The sequence below is a fragment of the Lemur catta genome, chromosome 18, assembly GCF_020740605.2.
Source record: "Lemur catta isolate mLemCat1 chromosome 18, mLemCat1.pri, whole genome shotgun sequence".
Classification (NCBI taxonomy): Eukaryota; Metazoa; Chordata; class Mammalia; order Primates; family Lemuridae; genus Lemur; species Lemur catta.
Window position 1 is genome coordinate 46,696,294 of NC_059145.1, and position 18,931 is coordinate 46,715,224.

The 18,931-nt window shown below is 41.7% G+C and overlaps 1 protein-coding gene and 1 non-coding gene across 2 annotated transcripts; one reads left to right on the plus strand and one right to left on the minus strand.

The window, feature by feature from the left end:
• Window positions 1–602: 602 nt before the first annotated feature.
• On the minus strand, window positions 603–12,919 carry LOC123623042 (aldo-keto reductase family 1 member C3). Its single transcript, XM_045529706.1, has 9 exons — window positions 12,781–12,919; window positions 10,538–10,705; window positions 9,574–9,690; window positions 8,245–8,322; window positions 7,670–7,792; window positions 5,150–5,259; window positions 4,716–4,881; window positions 2,594–2,676; window positions 603–942 (listed from the first exon to the last, which is right to left on the minus strand). Exons 1-9 carry the CDS (start codon window positions 12,862–12,864, stop codon window positions 900–902), a joined length of 972 nt encoding a protein of 323 aa, XP_045385662.1. The 5' UTR covers window positions 12,865–12,919; the 3' UTR covers window positions 603–899.
• An 862-nt stretch (window positions 12,920–13,781) lies between these two features.
• Window positions 13,782–13,912, plus strand: LOC123623690. Its single transcript, XR_006729978.1, has one exon. It is a non-coding gene; the product is annotated as a U8 small nucleolar RNA (small nucleolar RNA).
• The last annotated feature ends 5,019 nt before the right edge of the window (window positions 13,913–18,931 follow it).

The window sequence follows — 18,931 nt, forward strand, 5'->3', positions numbered from 1 at the left end:
CAGGCCCATCAGTTGTCAGGTGTCAGACATTTCCCCCCACCCCACCCTGTGTTAACGTAGTCACTCTTAGCAAGCTTGCTTGTCTAAATATGTTTCAACAGCATTAACCACAACCTCCTCTCTGAAAATTACTGCTGACTCACAGTGATCAGAGGATTTTGTCGGCATGTTAGAACTGCTAAAAACACAAACCCGGCTTGCTGTACTTGCTCTGAGTTGTACAGGATCTGTGGATGGTACTAGCTGGTTGGAAAGAGGCTCATAAAATGGGGCTGTTAATTTTTAAATCATTTTGTCTCGATGCTTTTGTCTTAACTATTTTCTGATGTTTTGCAATGCAAACATCTGGAAGCAAGTGTGGAAATAAAAACCACCACTTTTCAGGGATGACTGTGTAGATAATAACTTCCCCAGCCTGGTGAGTAGCAGATTTTTCCTGTTGCAGCTTAATAATGTCTAGGGATCTGAGGGAAAGTGAACTCCATGAACCTGACTTAGCAAAAGGGCAGAGGGTCCTCTGAGGTGTAGGGGAGGAAAGTCTTTTTCTTTCTGCCTAACTTAGGTCATTGACTGGGCCCTATAAATTACACAAAAGACAGATCATCAGGAGAAAAACAAAGAGAAGTTTATTAACACATGCATTGTGCATTCGCAAGGGAGCACTCGGAGATGACTAACCCAAAGGGTGTTTAAAATTTGGGGGTCTAGATGCCTAATTTAGTAAGGGAAAGGCGGGGGGATAGAAAGCACTTATGAAAAAACAAAGGAACTTTTTAGAGGTGTGTAGGGATGAAGGCTCTTGTTCTAAAGGTCCAGTGAAAACTCACTGACCTGAGGCGGATCTTCCACATCCACTCCACAGCAGCCGCTTCTGGTAGAAGTTGTGCAAAGGCTCCACGTTAATATTCATCCGAAAATGGGTAATTAGGGTGGTCAGAAAGACTGAAAGGGAAAGAATAGTGTAGTATGGTTGCAATGGCTGCAATTAGTAGGGTGGTAGGAAAGTGATTTCTAGGAAGCTGCTATTAGGGCAGAAGCTATAAAACTTAATTTCCTGACTGGTTGTGATACAGAGTTTGCCCTTCTTACTTTCCCACAACTTTATACTATGTGTTCCTAAGAAATAATCAATCATTCAAATTATATTCTCTTTCTGGAATATAACACACAGAACAAAGTCATACATTCAAACATATTTTTCTACATCTTTTACCATGGCAAAGAGATGTTCTATCCATTTCTATTTCAAATTGTAAATGAAAGTAGAAACTCATTCTGTCTTCCTTTGAACAGGGATAAGACAGCTATATGCTCATCACTAATAAATACTTCTGAGTGGTAAATGTGACTGCTAGTAAATATACTGCCATTTTATTAATTCATCAACTATCAACACTAACTGCCTACAATATGCAATATATTACATTGGATTCAGAACTGTAAATTGTCACATATCAATAAGGCCCTTCTCCAAAGAGCTATAATATAATAATGAAAATCTCTATGTAGAAATAACACACAAAGTATAAAGTGATGAATAAATGACTGCTTATTCAATATTTAATTGGTGGTAGGAATTACTAATGCTTGCTACTTTCTCTTTCTTTTTTATATTTTTCTTTCTCATTATTTCCCCCAAAGTAATAAAATATTAACAATGATATCATATCTGTCAATTTCTGAGTATTTATGATGTGCCATTGTGCTTATCCCTTTTGATACATTATCTCATCATCTCTGTTACCTGTTAAAATCTCCGTTAGCAGAGGTAACATAACTGCTTGCTTTTCTCTTATTATAATAAAAGTTCTTTTATGAATCCTAGAATCTTGGAGTATGGAGGAATAGTAAGCATCTTTTGTTGGCTATGAATAACCTCCAATGAGTGGGCATTGCCTTCACACTCCTCCCTTGGTTTTTAATCTCTCCTCTCTAAAACTTCTCCATCCTCTGCATTAAGACCTCCACACTGCAGAAAATCTAAACTGAGGGCCCCTGCTGACCCCACCTTCCTGGAGGTAAATGCAGTGTTTGTGTCACCAGCAAACACCCACCGAGAAGGAAGAAAGAAACTAGAGAAACTATCAAGACACTAACTGACAGGATCTAGTGAACATTCCATGTGGAGGACACGGAAATTTCTGGCATGGACCACAAGGTTGATGGAAATGCCTTTAATTTGATAAGGAATTGAGCAGGTTTGGGAGAATGAGATATAAACAGATATAAACAGAGATTTGGAAACATGTGATTAGGCTACATTGGTAATAACCACAGCATATGTCCACTAGACTGTGGTAGACCTGAAAGGCCTGTATGGAAGGTGTAGACTCAGCAACGATACTGGATGCTCTGGAAAGTTCCAGGAGGCAGGAGTGCACAGGCACATGGTGACCCACACTGACTTGGGTTCACTCACCCTGTCAGAGAACAGAGCTCGGGAATAAATCCGGGAGGAGAGTTCCAGAAAGCTCCTGTCTCACCTAGACTCAAACTGGCCTGTGTCTTCCTGGGGTTGAGGGAACTTCCAACACCCATCCTACATTCCTCCCAGAAAGTAAAGTGAGGGAACACATCAACCAAAGGTACTTACATATCTGAGTTGAAATAGCGTAGATTTCTGTTTAGGCCATCTAGTACTTTCATGTCCTCTGCAGTCAACTGGAATTCGAAAACCTGCCACAGAGGTAGAAAATTCTTATTACTGTTAGACTGCGTAATTGCCAATCAAGAATATCAGAAAGTGTGGTGTCGAGGCAAGACTTAAATATATGATGTTCCCAAAAGTTATGAAAGACATCAAGCCAATCACTCCAGTGGTTAATGAATATCGGGTAAAAATCATACAGAATCCCATGTCTAGATATAACATAATGAAACTGCACAAGACGGCAGGCAAAGAGAAGATCTCAAAAGGTGCTGGATTAGAAACAAAGCTGATATTTTTCAAACATGTTAAAATCACAGATTTAGGATATCCAGAAGAATCAAGAGGCAAGTTTTTGCAATATATAAGTTGATTTAGTAAGTTGGATGGATACAGTGGGATTTCTATATCTCATCTCTGAACACTTGTGGTGTAAAAAACTTTTTTCAACACAATTCAAGCCAGGAACTGTCTAAACACAAATGATGTCATATTGGAAGGACACAGACTGGCTGTAGAAGATCTTACTGTTTAAATTTGGGATACTTTAAATATCAAAAAGATGATAACATGAACCAAATGATCTGTAAATCCCTAGCAATGTTCTGAAATAGTGATACAGAGAATGAGAGTGAGAAAGAATGAAAAATATCAACAATTTAACAAATGATGAATCTGGATAAGAGGTGTTCATTGCATTCTCCTTTAATCATTTCTGTACATTTAAACATTCTCAAAAGAAAAATAAAAAAGTTATCAAGAGACTATAAAAATGATCAGATTTCTATGAATAAGTCTAAGAAAATATATACAAATGCCTCAATAGAGAAAATTATGAAATATATTGAAATATGTTTAAAAATAACTTAAATAATTAGAAATTCATATCATGATCTTAGATAAGAAATCTCAGTATTGTCAAGAAGTCAGTTGTCTCCAAATTTATCTACAGGTTCAGTGCAACATCAACCAAAGACCAAAACAGTTACTCTTTCATATTGGCAGTAAAGAATAGTCAAAGAAGGATGTTTCTATAATGAGGGAATGAAAAAAAAAACAGTAAGAGAAGGAGTTAGAAATAGGTTTTACCATTCTGGGCACAAGACTTATTTTCTAAGGTAAGTAAGGCAGTACACAAAGGAACACAGAAGCCAGTTGAGAGCCCAGAGGCCAGAGAAGTACCATGGACATTTAGTATAGAAGTGAAAAATTAAGATCTGTCAGCAAATACAGACTGATATTTAGTGAAACATTTTGATATAGATATGAAATTCATATATGTACATTTGAATCCATATTTCACATAGTATTTAGAAAAATAATTCCAGTTGAATTGATCGATTTATAAGGAAAGACTATTAACAGTTTTTCAGGATAATATAGCAGAATGTTGTTGTGCTTCTGATATAGGAAAAGGCACAGCACGCATCAGTCACAAGGGAAAGGCATGAAGAATCTCACTCTATTAGGAGTAGAAGTTTCTGGGCATGAAAAGGGCCTAGACATGGAAAGGCTTTGCATGTGTCCATGACCTGCGTTGGGCTGGTGCCACGTGAGCAGGTGCAGCCCAGACCAGACGGCTGGAGGATGAAACCACAGGGAGGAGAGTGGAGGTGCCCAGACCACAGCCCCGTCACCACCCTCACACAGTGGCCTCATCCTCCTGTTCACACATGAGGGAGCCTCCCCAGGACAGAGGAACTGGCTACATGAGTACACAAGGAAATGAAAATCCACACACACACTAATTTGGAGACTAAAGTTCACCTAATCCAAATCCCTCATCTCAGAAGATGCAGAGAAGGAGACGTCCCTACCACAGGGAGACAGAGTGTTTTGTAGACTTAATGCTCAAATCCAAATCTCTGTTTTCGTCCAATCTTAACTCTCTCTGCCCATGCTGCCTCTGCTGTTGTGGAGTAGGAGAAAGCCCCAGGGAGACGCACACAGCACAGTGCACAGGAAGTGCCAGGGAAAGGGACTTGGCCAAGGCTGTCTGGAGCCTCACAGAGAAGCACGCGTGAGAAGGACCCTGTGCAGGAGTCTGAGGCCCCAGCCCCCTCCTCACCTGCATGTTCTCTCTGATCCGCTGCTCATTGTAGCTCTTGGCCAGGACCACAACCCCACGCTGCAGCTGGTAGCGCAGGGCCACCAGGGCTGGAGTTCGCTTGTGCTTTTTGGCCAGGGCACAAAGAACTGGATCTTCCAGGAGAGCTGGGGAGCTCGGGTCCACCCTGGAAGGACAGGCAGAAATGCTGAGTTCCTGAGGCTGCGTATCAGTTTGTCAGGAGCTTCCAAAACAGATTCAGGTGTCCACGCTATGCCATTGCTTCTCAGGGGTGGTCCCTGGGCCAGCAGCACCAGCATCACCTGGGATGTTGTCAGAAATGCGCCTGCTCCCCACTCCCTGAGCCACTTGACAGTTAACGCCAGGAAACTGAGCATGGCATGACTGAAAGGTTCTCATCAGAATGGTGTTTTAGGTAAACCCTCTGTTCTTACCATCGCTTATCTCGCTGGGTTCCCAGAGCACTGTAGGCAACCAGAACAATGTCTTTAGACTTGCAAAAATCCAGCAGTTTGCTCTGGTTGAGATAAGGATGACATTCCACCTGTAGATGGTCAAGACGGAAAAGCCAGAGATTATACGAAATAGTAATATTAATATGAAAAAAGATTACAATAAAAGAAGCTCAATAAAAATCTGGGTAAAATTAAATTTGAACTGAGAATTTTAACCTCAAATAATGATCTTTTTTAAAGAGATAAATTTTATATCATTGTCTCCTGAAAGAGTAAATAACAATGTCATTTCTGAGAACAAGTAACTCTATGAACCAGAGTTTGTTTTTTAAACACATTTGTCTGCTAGAAGGAGACATGGTCAATTTCAGGTCTGGGACAAGGTAAGAACTCTTCGAGTTTGGACTTCAAAGCCAGAAAAGCATTTGAGCCACAAAACAAGAATTAGAACAAAGGCTGAGGACACCAAGACTGAGGGAGAAAAGTAGTTTGGTATGAATCCTGCTGGGGACTCTGTGTAGATTTGGCCATTTAAAAAGAATAGTTAGTAAAATCAATTATAAATCATAGGAAGATAAAAATCCATGGGTTCATAGTGATGAGAGGAAAAGAGAGAGAGAGAGAGAACAGAAATGTTTGCCTCCACTAGTAGTGACGAATACCTCTGTGGACACTGACCCTTAAACGTAAGTGTTAAGGTTTTATCTGTTCTTATTATTGCTGGAGGAATAATTCTACTTATCCTGACTTGGTGAGAGATTGTTTTTCACAGTAAAATGTCAGGTGAGAAAATTAAAAAGAGTGGTTAAAATAGAAAATAATTTTTTTAAAAACCCTAATAAATAAGAAATACCATTAGGAAATAACAATATACTACAAGAAAATAAAAATGGCATCTATACATACAACCATGTGAACATTGCTTACGGAGGATGACTTCCCTGTTTAAAACAGTCTCCCAGCATATTCTCAGCAACACAAAAAGGAAAACATATGTTACAAAGAACAGATCTGGCTACCACTGGCTTAGCCACGTGATCAAAATGGGCATCACTAACAGTGGGACAAACTGTAATCTCATGCCGTCTACCACGGTGTGATTTGAGGGGCACAGCAAGCTATGTTTAACTTCATTGCAATAAAGCATTCATATCTGACTTGTAATTTCCCAAACTAGGAATAAAGAACAAGTTTCTTGTTTCTTGCTTCTGAATTATCGTATTTTGATATCAAAATTGAATTCTTATTCAAAAAGAAAAGCTATAAAACATATTTCGAAAAAAACAATGAAGAACTTGGATATAACTGGATACTGGAGGATGTGAGGGCATGGTGTTGATTTCCTCAGATACAATAATGGCCCTGTAGCTGGGGGAGAAGTCCACTCTTGTGTCATGCTTTTTGAGCTCTGTAGGAATGACTTGTCATGTCTACAATTTACTTTGAAGAGATTCAGCAAAATATTACACATCGGTATCCAGACACAGTCACGTATATGCCTGTATATTTGGCAACGTGAAAAAGTGTCAACAGTTTTAGATATAGACGGTAACATGCCAATGTCCTATATCATTGTTTCAAATTTTCTGAATGTTTGAAAATTGTCATAATAAAAAATTGGGTTAAAACTAATAGGAAAATCTCATTGATTTCTTCACTTTTGTATTTGAAAATCATGGCATGGTATCACTATATACCAAATTCACAAATTTTTAGCTGATATTTTTCAATCATGGACCCTTACTCCTTGACTCCAAGTTGGTGAGTCGGAGCGCAGGAGCACGTGCAGATCCATGTGTTTACACAGGACAGTTGATGGCAGCAGCACGGGGTGGGGTTAGGGGAGAAGCAGACTAGGCTGTGGGCGGCACCAGGGCAGCTCCAGGCTCTGCCCAACGAGCCTCCGTGTTGATTTCATCCACAGTCAACAGGTATCTCCATAACAGGTAACCTCCTCCCTCTCACTTGATGACTTCCACTATCTCCAGTTGATTATTAGTGTATCTATGCCCTTGTTCAAAAACCCTTGAAGTAGGTATAACAAGACAAAGGACTCAGGAATTTGAACTCCATTTCAACCCTTAGCACCTCTCTTCTCTAATTCTCACTCTCTCCTTATTTCTTGCTCATTCTGTGTCTTCACAGCCTTCCTACCTGTACACAGTTCCCTCCAAATCACCTTCCCTCCTCTACTCTCTGGGCATCCTCACCTGCCTGCCGAGGTCTGATTAACCATTCCAGGCCTCCTTGATCAAATTTACCTCCCCAAATTCCTTCACACAATTTGGCACTAAGGTCTCCCTAAGTTCTCACTAAGACTTTTCCAAGCAGAGATACAACTGATAGTCCTCCATGACCTTCTAGACAGGGGCTTTGCTGTGCAGAACCTTCTGTTCCACAAAGTGAAGATGAAGGGGAGGGAATGTCAACTGGACACCTGGCAAGGGTGCAGGAAGGAGGGCAGGAAGAAGAGAAAGGAGAGGCAGCTGAGGTGCTGACCTGGTTGCAGACAGGCTTGTACTTGAGTCCTGGCTTGTTCAGGATCTTCTCCAGCTGCCTGCGGTTAAAGTTGGACACCCCAATGGACTTGGCCAATCCTGCGTCCTTACACTTCTCCAGAGCCTGGGGAGGAAGGGATTGTGAAGAATCATTTGTGTAGTTGGCTGCAGATCACGGTAAATGCAACATAGAACCGTTAAAGCAATCACTGTCCAGAAATGACATGAAGTTATCTAGCAGTGACTGTCAAGCAGAGAAAAATTAAATCAGAAAATAGGAAAAGAAAATAGTGGCCACAAGAGTAAGAATTCCTGTGTCCTCCTTAGGAAACCCAAGAGGCTATTGCACATGGAGTGAAAGAGACACCTGTCTTCCTTGTCCCCAGTGCTTCTCCACCATTTTTCTCTTTTTCATTCCATTCATATGTTCTTCCCCCAGCACTCAGCCAAACTTCCCCTGTAAAGCTCGTGCATGAGTTTGCAGAGCCAATGGTGCACATTGTTGCAGGTGTAAGATGGAAACCCAATTCCCCTCCTCTCGTCTTCCTCCTCTGTGTTTCCCCTCCAAACACTCACCTCCCATGTGGCACAGAGATCCACCGTGTCATATAATATTTTTCCATCTTCACCTGTTGGGATATTTTCCTCACCTGGCTGAATCAGAAGCAGTCATTTTAGTGATGTCACAAATTAATGTCTCCACCCATAGCCATGCTCCCAGGTACATTTAAAGAGACTACTCCTCCATGAGGGAGGTGGTGTATCATTCCAGAAACTGATGTTTGCAAAGCATTCTACACATGGAGTCATATGCCTTGTCTTTAGGGGACAGGCTTCCTCTAATCTCTGACATCTATTACATGTCTGAACAAATACCATTTTCCCAGGTCCTGGTGAGATCTCCTAACAGTTGGCTTATGTTACTTTTGTCTTCCCCTATACATTCCTCTGAGAAATGCTCTTTCATTGAGAAGTACCTTCACATCCAGTACACATGGGTTGCGATCTCAGCCCAGGCAAGACGCTCAGCGTTCCTTGTCTGCCTGAGGGTGTCATGGTCCACGGACAGGACCATGAACCAAACATGGTCAATGGAAGTTCTTCTTAAGATTAATTTGGATGTGGGAAGACCCAGAGAATCTCCCATGTGTGAATGACTATGGGTCTTAAAGTGTCCCAAAGCCATAATTACCAGGACTGGTAAAGGTGGGACATGAAATCGAGCAAACATGTTGGAATACACAGATAAGGATGGAGAAAAGCATATGTTTCTGAAGTCTCTTTCCATTCCTGCAATGTAGTCATGGCTTGGACTTCTCATTTACATCATCCAATAAACTCTTTTGCTTAAATTCACTTGAGTAGCACACAGCACAGTAATTAAGGCCTAAGTGCAGATACAGAACTCCACTGTGAAGGAACAGGCCGCAGTGGAAGCAGCTTTCCCACATCCCCATGCGGGTTTGTAGTTTGAGACCCACCCAGTGAGTTCCTCCAGATCTGCTTCAGCAGAAAATGGGGAGAGATAACGGAAACTCCTGGTGCACCACGTGCAGCCGTTTGGTTTGACACCACGGCTGTGTGAAATCTCTGTCTGTGACCATCTCAAGAGATGGACTGAGCAGCCCTAACAGGGACAGTGCCTTGAACGTGGCTATTGGGAATTCCTCAAGGTTTTGAATGAGGTTTTGGGTTGCTGTACTCTCTTCTCTTGTTGGCACGCAGTAGAGAAGAGAGAGTTCAAATTTAATTCAATATAATGGGAATTAGGAGTTATACTTAGGGTTCTTCTCCCATGTAGTAATCCCTACATCCACCTAAGACAAAGCGTAATTCAGCCATTCTTGCTGATAATGGTCATGGTGGCAGCAAAGTGAAAGAGGTTTGATCACACAAGTGGCCTACCTTGAAAGACACTGGAGAATGAATAAGGTACAGGTCAACATAGTCCAGCTGAAGTTTTTTCAGGGACCTTTCCAAGGCTGGTCGGACCAACTCTGGTCGATGGAAAGTGGACCAAAGCTACACAGGTTAAAGGACAAAATTTGTGTTGAATAAATGCTTTAGCCAATTTTATTAATTTGCTTCACTTAATATTTAGACATTTTCTTTCTGCTTCCAAACTGTTGATCGCTAGCAAAAAAAATTGCCTTCCTTCTTGTGTTTCCTTTTTATCTGAACTATCCATGTGAACTCTATTATATGTTGGGTATATAGTTATGACACCTACTGAATGAGGGAAATAAATTACTCAAAGGATATAAAATATTATCAAGTAATAATCATTCCTGTTATCTATATTATGTTTGACACAACTTAGAGAATTTTGATAGTCTAGTTCTCTCATCCATTCAACCTGATGGGCAAGAATTATTATTTCCATTGTTCAGAAACTGAAGGGAAAAAGGATTATAACATTCTAACGTGCTGGACACAACTGAAAAAGTTCCAGCTATATGTTGTTTAATACTCACAACCTCTCTTGTATTACTCTGTCCCTCTCTCTGATAAAGGTGGCAATTGAGATTCAGAATAGTAAGAAATGTTACAAAGTCACCAAGGAGATAAAGAAAACTGTAATATGATCACAGTCCTGTCTGATTTTATAGTTTATACTGAATCACACTGATTTGAGCTGAGGGTCAGAAAAGTAAAGTGACTTTAAAGTCGTTAATTTGAACACAGCGGTGATGAGAAAGCCATCACCACTCTCTGCTTTTCAGTCTAGTTTTAATACGAGTACACATGTGGCTACAAGTTGAACCAATAAGCAGCATTCACCAACAATTACTGATCCCGTCATGTAACTGTCACCTCTACACCGCCAGAATAGATAAATGTGCACATAAGTGCATCACGTACGCCATACCTTTGATGTGTAGAATATGTCCTCTCTCTTCACAGAGCCATCTGCAATCTTGCTGCGGATGGCCAGTCCAACCTGCTCTTCATTTTCATACAAATGAGCAGAATCAATATGGCGGAACCCAGCTTCTATTGCATATTTAGTGACTTCCACGGCCCTACTCTTAGGGACCTAGAGGAGTAGCACAGGTAGGATTAGGAGACCTGTGTGACTGAGAGGTAGTTCAAAAGCAGTGACCTTCACAAGAATCCACTTTTCCGCATGTCTTGCTGCTTGTTCTGTATGTGGACTGATGAACCCATCCCAGTTTCCCTGAATCCTTGCCAGTTTACTAACTCTATTACTGCAACGGTTGGGCAACCCAAGGTTCCCTTCAGTCCTGGGTGATCACTGGTTGATCATAGGCATTGGAGGTCAGTCTGGAAGAACACCCCTGGTCACTGATTTATTGGACAAATTAACATGGCTTAGCATATAGTTATACTTATTGTCGTGATTATTTGTACATAGTGAAATTAACAAAGGGAAAACGCACATGAGATGAAGTATAGATGAAGACTTCCATGAGTCCTCCCCAGGGACATTAAACAAACACACCATGTTCCTCCAGCATCATACATTGTTAGCACGTGGAAACGGTTGTCTACAAGGGATGCTCTTTAGAGGCTCAATTCCTAAGATTTTCACTGGGGGCTGGTGACATAGACATCCTCTGTCTAGTACATACCTAAACTCCACTTTCCCAAAAGAAAGCGGGTATGTATGAACCCCACTGTTTGTACAAAGAGTTTAGTTACAGTCACCGTATGTATCAGTTAGGAAATGATGAGAAATCCACATTTTTAGAGACCAGCCAGGGTCTAATTTTAAAAGTAGGTGCCACTAAAGACATCAGTCTTTTATGTTATGTCTTTTCTACATAGCCATTCTCTCTGCATCACAGAACTGAACACTAGCAGCAAAGAGGAGTACTCTAGGGATATAGATTTATACATAAGAAATTAACCACAGCCTGTAAGAGATTATTTAAGTAGGTGTCAGTGTTAAAACTCAAGGCCAACTCTTTTAGGAAAAATATCATTCCAGTGAAATTTAAAATTATTGTCCTATCTATCAGTTTGGATGAAGATTTGAAAGTATGTTTGTTAAATGACATACACCTGAATGAAACAAACTATTTTCCATTTCTTTTTAAGTATTTCAGAAAATTTTTTTTACCAATGGAATTACAAGGAGCTACCTCCTGGGCCTTCCTGTCCTCCCCTGACACTGGCCTGGGTCTGTCCTGTGCTGTGTAAGCACTCGCAGACTGACCAAGGCTGAAGCTTCAGGGGTGCCCTTGTCTCCACTTCTCCTTCATGCCGATTTGTATTACAAAGTAAATGTGTCCTGTCAGCTGTCCTCAAAGTATCTCTCTGCATATCCTTATGTCTTATAGATGAGAAACTGAGACTCAGGCTTTAAGGAACTAGTCCCTGGCCACACAATTCGTCGTCTGAGGACAATGTTGGAATGCAAATTTCCTTCCAGTCTAGCACTAGTTCAGACTAGGAAATGAACTTTTCATTTTGCTCAATTTCATGTCAGAGGACCACCCCTACCATTTTCACACAAATTCAATGCATATTAACAAGGACCAAGAATTAAAACTTTCTCTCCTTAGGTTCTAGCTTTCTACTAAAACGATGTTACAGTTTCCTTTCAGGTAATTTTCCTAGAGGGGAGAGTAGTGCATGGGAAATTCTATTCAGTGCAGGTCCAGTGTTACTGTGTGGTGCTCAAGGCTACCAGCCAGCAGAACAGCAATCCTCTCCCAATTTTTTTAATGCACCCCATTATGGTAACTTTTACTAGAAAGATTGCTTTGGATCATGTTTACTTAGCAGGAGGAAAGATTTCTTGAGTCATAGAGAAATCACTGCCATTGCACTAAACCTCCCAGCAAGGGAGCTGACGGGCCGTGTTCCTGATTGCTGAGTTTGACATCATCTGCCAAGATGGAAAAGTACAGAGACAGGGGAACAAACCAGAGCCCATAGTGAACAAGTGACCACAGACTAGAACTGGACGCAGAGTGAAGTTTGACTACCTTCCATCTCCTACCTTCCATTCTCCACGTAGAATATCCCTAGCCTGGGAAAACTGAGAACCCAGGGAGTCCCCAGAGTCACACAGGGAAATGATCCTGCCACTCACCCTAGGTATCTATTCTTTGGACTTTGCAACACCAAGACCCATTTTGTTACCTCTGGAGGTGCATAGGTGCCAAATCCCAGGACAGGAATAAAGTGGCCATCGTTTAGTTCCACACGCTGGTGTTTGGGATCCATTGCCGGCTCCTCCTCTGGCTACGCAGATCCTGTTTCTTCTCTCTGCCTCTAATGGTTGGGCAACACCACAGTTACATATTGTTCAACCATGATAACAAAAATGAGCAGGCAACGCCCAAACTGTACTGTGCAAAAGTTAATCAATGACATGTACAAGGAGAGAGTTGATTCAGTTTACGCAGCATGTGAAGATAAGTTGAAATGACTTTACATGTTTTTTATGAAAGAGAATTCTTAAGTAAATTATTATACACTCATAATAAAATCAATAATTTTTGCTGAGGTAAAATTTTTCATTCAGAATCTACACATATCATCATGAATTATTATAAGAAATTTGCAATCTCACTAGTGACAATATATTAGACTGTAAGAAATATCCAGCTACAAATCTGTTTTTTGTTTCTGCTATGATTATGCCCCTTCTTCATCATGCATCATTTCAAACAATTAAATATCTTATACACACACAATTTGAAGAAAGGACTAATAACTACTTTTTAAAAAAGTTGACCCTCCATAAAAAATCAAAAATTAAAATTGAAAGGAAATTTCGCTTTTTACCTTTCCTGTGAACAAATTTATTTCTTCTTTCTTTGCTTTGTAATCAGAATATCCATTTCTGATGAAGTTGCATTCCAGATGAGGTTGCAATCCTGACAAGCATTCAAAAACAAAATTCTGGTATGGTGCATATGGGAGTATTATTAAGAGTTTTGGGCCTTTAGGCATCATTTGCAATATTAAAGCAATGCCTTGTAGTATTTACATCTTCTTCCCAGCTTCATAAGAAACCATAATAAAGTACAATAACTCCTCAAAAAACTGATGACTGTTTTATATAATATGTGATCTTGCTAAAGCATGATTCATAAAGAAAGAACAAGAAACTAATTATAATAAACTGGCAAATAAACTTTGCACGGGACAATGGTTATATGTTCCTCCTTTTGGAAGGGCAGATTAGAACATGATTTTTGGAGTTCACATGATATGTGAGTAAGGTCTCTGAGTAATCAGGACATGCAACACCATGACTGCTTCTGATTCTTCCTGAAAAAAAAAATAAAACAAATTGGGAAACAGGTAAATTTTTGTACACTGACATAGTAAAATAAAAACCAGGCATGGGATTGTATTTGTGCATTCATTTAAAATTATATGCTTATAATTTTCTTTATATATAAAGAAATTAAACTTAGAAAGTAGTATCCAATTACAGAGACAGCGAATGAGAAAGCACTCGATATAATCACTTAAAACACCAAGTGTGCTTTATAATTTACAGTGGAGTACCTGAGCATGGTGCCATATTGACAGAGGAAGAATCCTTGACATCAGAGAATTGTTTCCTGTATGTAACGATGTTGGCGCTTACCCCTAAGTGGCTATCTAGGGCATGCCTGATCGTTAACGGGAAAATGCTGAACTTCACGGCAGGAGCAAAAGCGGAGACAGCTGCCCAGCAGAAAGATTCTGGGGTTCGAATCAGCCTTTGGAACTTTCACTGTAAGACTTGCAGGGCAAGCGGACGTTGACTGTAAACTACGCTTGTTTGTTCAACCTCTCGCCCACGTTGCAGGACCAAATTCTGTATCCGAATCAAAGCACACAGGGGCCGAGCACAACTTTAAATATTAGAGAGGAAGGGCCGGGCGCGCGGGGGTCGGAGACAGGACGGCGGACTAGGGACACCGGTGGTCAAAGCACCTCAGAAAGAAGAAAACGTTTTAGTTGGGGTGGGAGGGGAGTAACTCTGGTGTAACTCTGAGGGGAAAATGCTAGAAGCTACTGGAGATTCCATGGGAAGAAGTTGCTGAGAGGAGCAAGAAGGAGAAGCATCTTGCTAGAAATCGGCCCGAGAGGCCTGAAGCCCGGGGAAGCGCAGGGCAGGGAAGGGAGCCAGGGCGCCATCGCGCAGGAAGTGGCCGGCGCCGCTCTGTAAGGGGCGTCGCCCCCGTGCCCCGGAAGTTCATCCCGAAGCCTCCAAGAAGGAGACTCCAGAGGGAAGAAAATGGCGGGTTAGATGCTGCCCAGGCAAGAAGAGCAAAGAGGAAGCAGGTGCTGCTAGAGACAGCTGTTCTCGGAAAGAACATTGTGAAACCACTGAGAAGCAGCGTGGGGGTCTCGCTGTGGGGGAATAAAAAGGAGACGGGCGATACATTTGAAAATATGAAAGCAGGCGGGGGGGGGGGGGCACCGGCCGACCCTGCAGGCCTGCGGCAGAGACGGGATGGGGGCTGTAGCTCCAGCCGCAGATGCGCCCTGCCTGGTGTCTGTGCGGAGTCCCTGCACCGGTCAGCAGTGCGTGGGGATTGGGCAGCAGCTACAGGCATCCTGAGCTCTCAGATGCAGGGCGCCAGGTCTGCAGGGGCCTCAGCGTTGCGGCTACGGCCTTCACATTGCCCCCACCGGGCTGGGGAGGCCGCGGACCAAGCAGAGGCTCCTCTGAGCTGGACCTGGTGCCTAGGAGTCAAGTGCCCACCACAACTGCGCAAGGGGCTCTGAGCACGGGAATTGACCCGGGTCCTAACAGAGTTTGACCTGGGAGGCTTTGGCCGACGGCTTTTGTGGGTCCTGGGGAGAGCAGGGAGAAGTCTGCCGTGCAAGGGCCACCGGAACACACCTCTGTCCAGATCTCTGCACCCTTGTGGTCCCAGAACAGCCTGCCACCTGCTGGGCCTTGACCTCCGCCCTCCAGGTCAGATCAGCCCTGCCGGCACCCTAACCTTAACCCTGCACTGCCCTGCTCCTTGCTCTGAGGCCCTGCTCAAAAGATATTAAATTGGAACTAACCCATGAGCACACGTGTGCACAGAGGGAAGTAAAACTCAGTGGAAATCAACCAGGGGAGAAGGTCGGGGGAGAGGGGCAAAAACCTACCTAATGGGGTACAACAAACATTATTTGGGTGATGGGCACACCTTTAGCTGGGACTCAAGCATTACAAAAGTGACCAATGTAACCTAAAACATTTGTGCACCCTTAATATTTTGAAATAAAATTAGGAAAAGAAGAAGTTAATTAAAAGACTGAACGTTGTCAATAGTCATGTTTTCCGGAAGTTGCGATATGGGTGATTTTTAAATCTCCTATTTTTAAAATTTATTTTTAAACTAAGGCACCATTCCTAAAAATTCCTATTTGTGGTTTTCGAATTAATCTAGAATTATGCATCACTTTTGCAATCTTAAGATAAATGTTTACTTTTAAAAGGGAAAACTGTTTGCCCCTGACAAACTGAAGAAAATGGAATGTCCTGGCAGGTCCCCAAAACTCTAAACTCCACCCAAAACTGTCTTTGCTCAATGCCACAGACCTCACTTAAAGTTTGTATATTGAATCATACTTAATTCCTGGAATAAATCCCAAAGCAGTCCTACAAGTATTCTTTTTTATTTTGCTATTCATGATTAACTCTTACTTTTCCTCGTAATGATGACATATTTGGATTGACATCTCCTGACTGACTCTAGCTGGGTTGCCTTTCCTGGACAGCACCATCTTTTCTTGTGAGTCCTGAAACCAGAATTTTTTCATTAGCCTTTGGGTGTCAGCCTTGTATGACTCCTGGGCTCCCAGTTGGCCCATGTGGACATGGTAGAACACATCCTTGTCTCCATTTTAATGGCCTGGACATAGGACCAGAACTCCTTTGTCCCCACACACCATACCTCACAATTCAGTGTATTATCTCAACAGCCTTCAGCATGATCTCTCCTTGTCTTCTGGTTTTCATTGGACTTGAATTTTCCATGGACAGAATAAAACAGCCTTCAAGTGATTCTCCAGACAGGATGACCCTTAGGTCCATGTGAAGGTGGTCAAGGTGCCCTGGTCACATTCCCCACTGTCTCCTGCTGTGACCTCCCTTCTGTGTTTCAGGGATACCACATTCCTCTCCCTCCCTGTGCTGCACTCTTCCTGGAGAAATAAAGACATAAAGGAAGATAAATCATTGCATTCCCACACATACACTTTCTCAGGGTTCGAGGAGAACTTGAGGGACAATTTAAATCACAGAGTAAGTGAAAGCAACAGATTACAACAGGAATAAAATGGTATGTTAAGAAAAAACATCTATTCTATAAGGGGTTTATATTAATCTATAGAAAAATTCTCAGATTCTCAAAAGACAAATTCTAATGGTCTCCTTTGTGTCTAAAATATTGGTATTGATTCTCTTCCCTGGCTCCACCGAGTCTCTGCTCACTGGCCCTGTCCCTCATTTTCACTTTGAAAGGCTGAGTCACTGTGTGCAGATCGTTGTTCAGTTGAGTTCAGTTCAGTCACTGTGTGCTGATGGTGGTTCAGTTGAGTTCAGCTCATGCTGAACCTACTGCAATACTATCTTACTGATAACGCCTGTTCTCACCTTATCAACTAGTTTCTTCCTTTGTGAACCTCTGACTTCAGCAATCGCAGAGCTTGTTGCTGGCTGTCATGAGTTCATGGCTCCAGACTGCTGAGAAGCAGCAGAACAACACCACTCTTACCTCCTGGTTGTAGTGCTACTGAGTAGCAAGCTAATCTTTTGGGTCTTAAAAATGTGATTAAGTTACTTACCAAACTCTCTGGTAAGTCAAAATAAACACTTATACTTTTTTTCTTAATCTTTTACTTGATAATTAAAATATCGGTTCTCCATGTTCCTGTGGGGGAAAAAATTAAAACGTAAAAAAATAAAGAAAAAGAAAATAAAATATCAGTCAAGTATCTGCTTCAGGGAGGAGAACTTTAACTGCAATTCTGCTCCTTAAAGCCTTTCCTGTCTTGAAATCATGCTTCCTTGATCTTCCCCTTTCTAGACAAAGGTAAGGGAAAGTTTAAGTAATTGAGTTTTCTCTGTTGCCAAAGGGGATAGAGACCTTTTCTCCCCCACCCTTTCTTAGAGCATTTCCTTGAGAAAAACTTGTATTTGTAAATTCTCCTCAGTGCCTTTCATATGCATCTAAATATTTTCAAAAGCTGACCTAGCCTCTTGCCAGAATTGTTTTCTTAAGGGAATGAGTTGACTCTTTGAAATGTAAACACCAAGGCAGACAGTCCATCTCCCTGGGTGCCCTGCTCCAAGCTCTAACTGCCTCCTGCCACAGGGAAGTTTTTTTCCCCCCTTGTGATGAAGGTGATTGGCACAGATGGCCACCCCAATTACCAGCTGAATTTAGGACTCAGCCCTGCAGGACTGTATAGAAAACGGTAGTGTTAAGTCATTACAGGAGGACCAGTTATTACTTATCTTGAGAACCTGGAAGGATTGTCTCTGCTTTGCTTTGTAAAGGAGTGAGATCTCCTCCTGTCATTAGCAGATTACTTGTGATGCTCATTGCAGCCTGGTTGAATGCTTTTTCACTAAGAAAACCATTTTCTGCCTTTTCTACATTTGTGTGAATGAGTTTTCTGAGTTGACAGGAGAATTCATTTTTAACTATTTCCCACAATATAAAGGAGGAGGAACTTGACTGTCAGTTTCCCAAATACAGTAAAAGAAAGCTGTGATTGGATGCCTTCATGGTTCCATAATTTGTACCTTTAGTTTCATTATAAAGGACACAGAATTACCCTCCCCTGTGCAGACCCCCTAACCCTTACATTTGTCTAGGAAGGGGAAGATCAAGTAAGCATGATTGCAAAACAGAAAGGCTTTAACGAGCAGAATTGCAGTTAAAGTTCTCCTCCCTGAAGCAAACACTTGGCTGATATTTTGTTTTCTTTTTCTTTATTTTTTACTTTTTAATTGTTTCCCCCACAGGGAACATGGAGAACTGATGTTTTAATTATCAAGTTTAAGTGTTTATTTTGACTTACCAGAGAGTTTGGTAAGTGATTTAATCACATTTTTAAGCCCCAAAAGATTAGCTTGCCACTCAGTAGCACTACAACCCGGAGGTAAGCGTGGTGTTGCTCTGCTGCTTCTCAGCAACCTGGAGCCATGAACTCGTGACAGCCAGAAACAAGCTCCAGGATTGCTGGAGTCAGAGGTGCACAAAGCAGGAAGCTAGTTAATACAGTGAGAACAGGCATTATTAGTAAGATACTATATCAGTAGCTTCAGTATGAGCTCAAC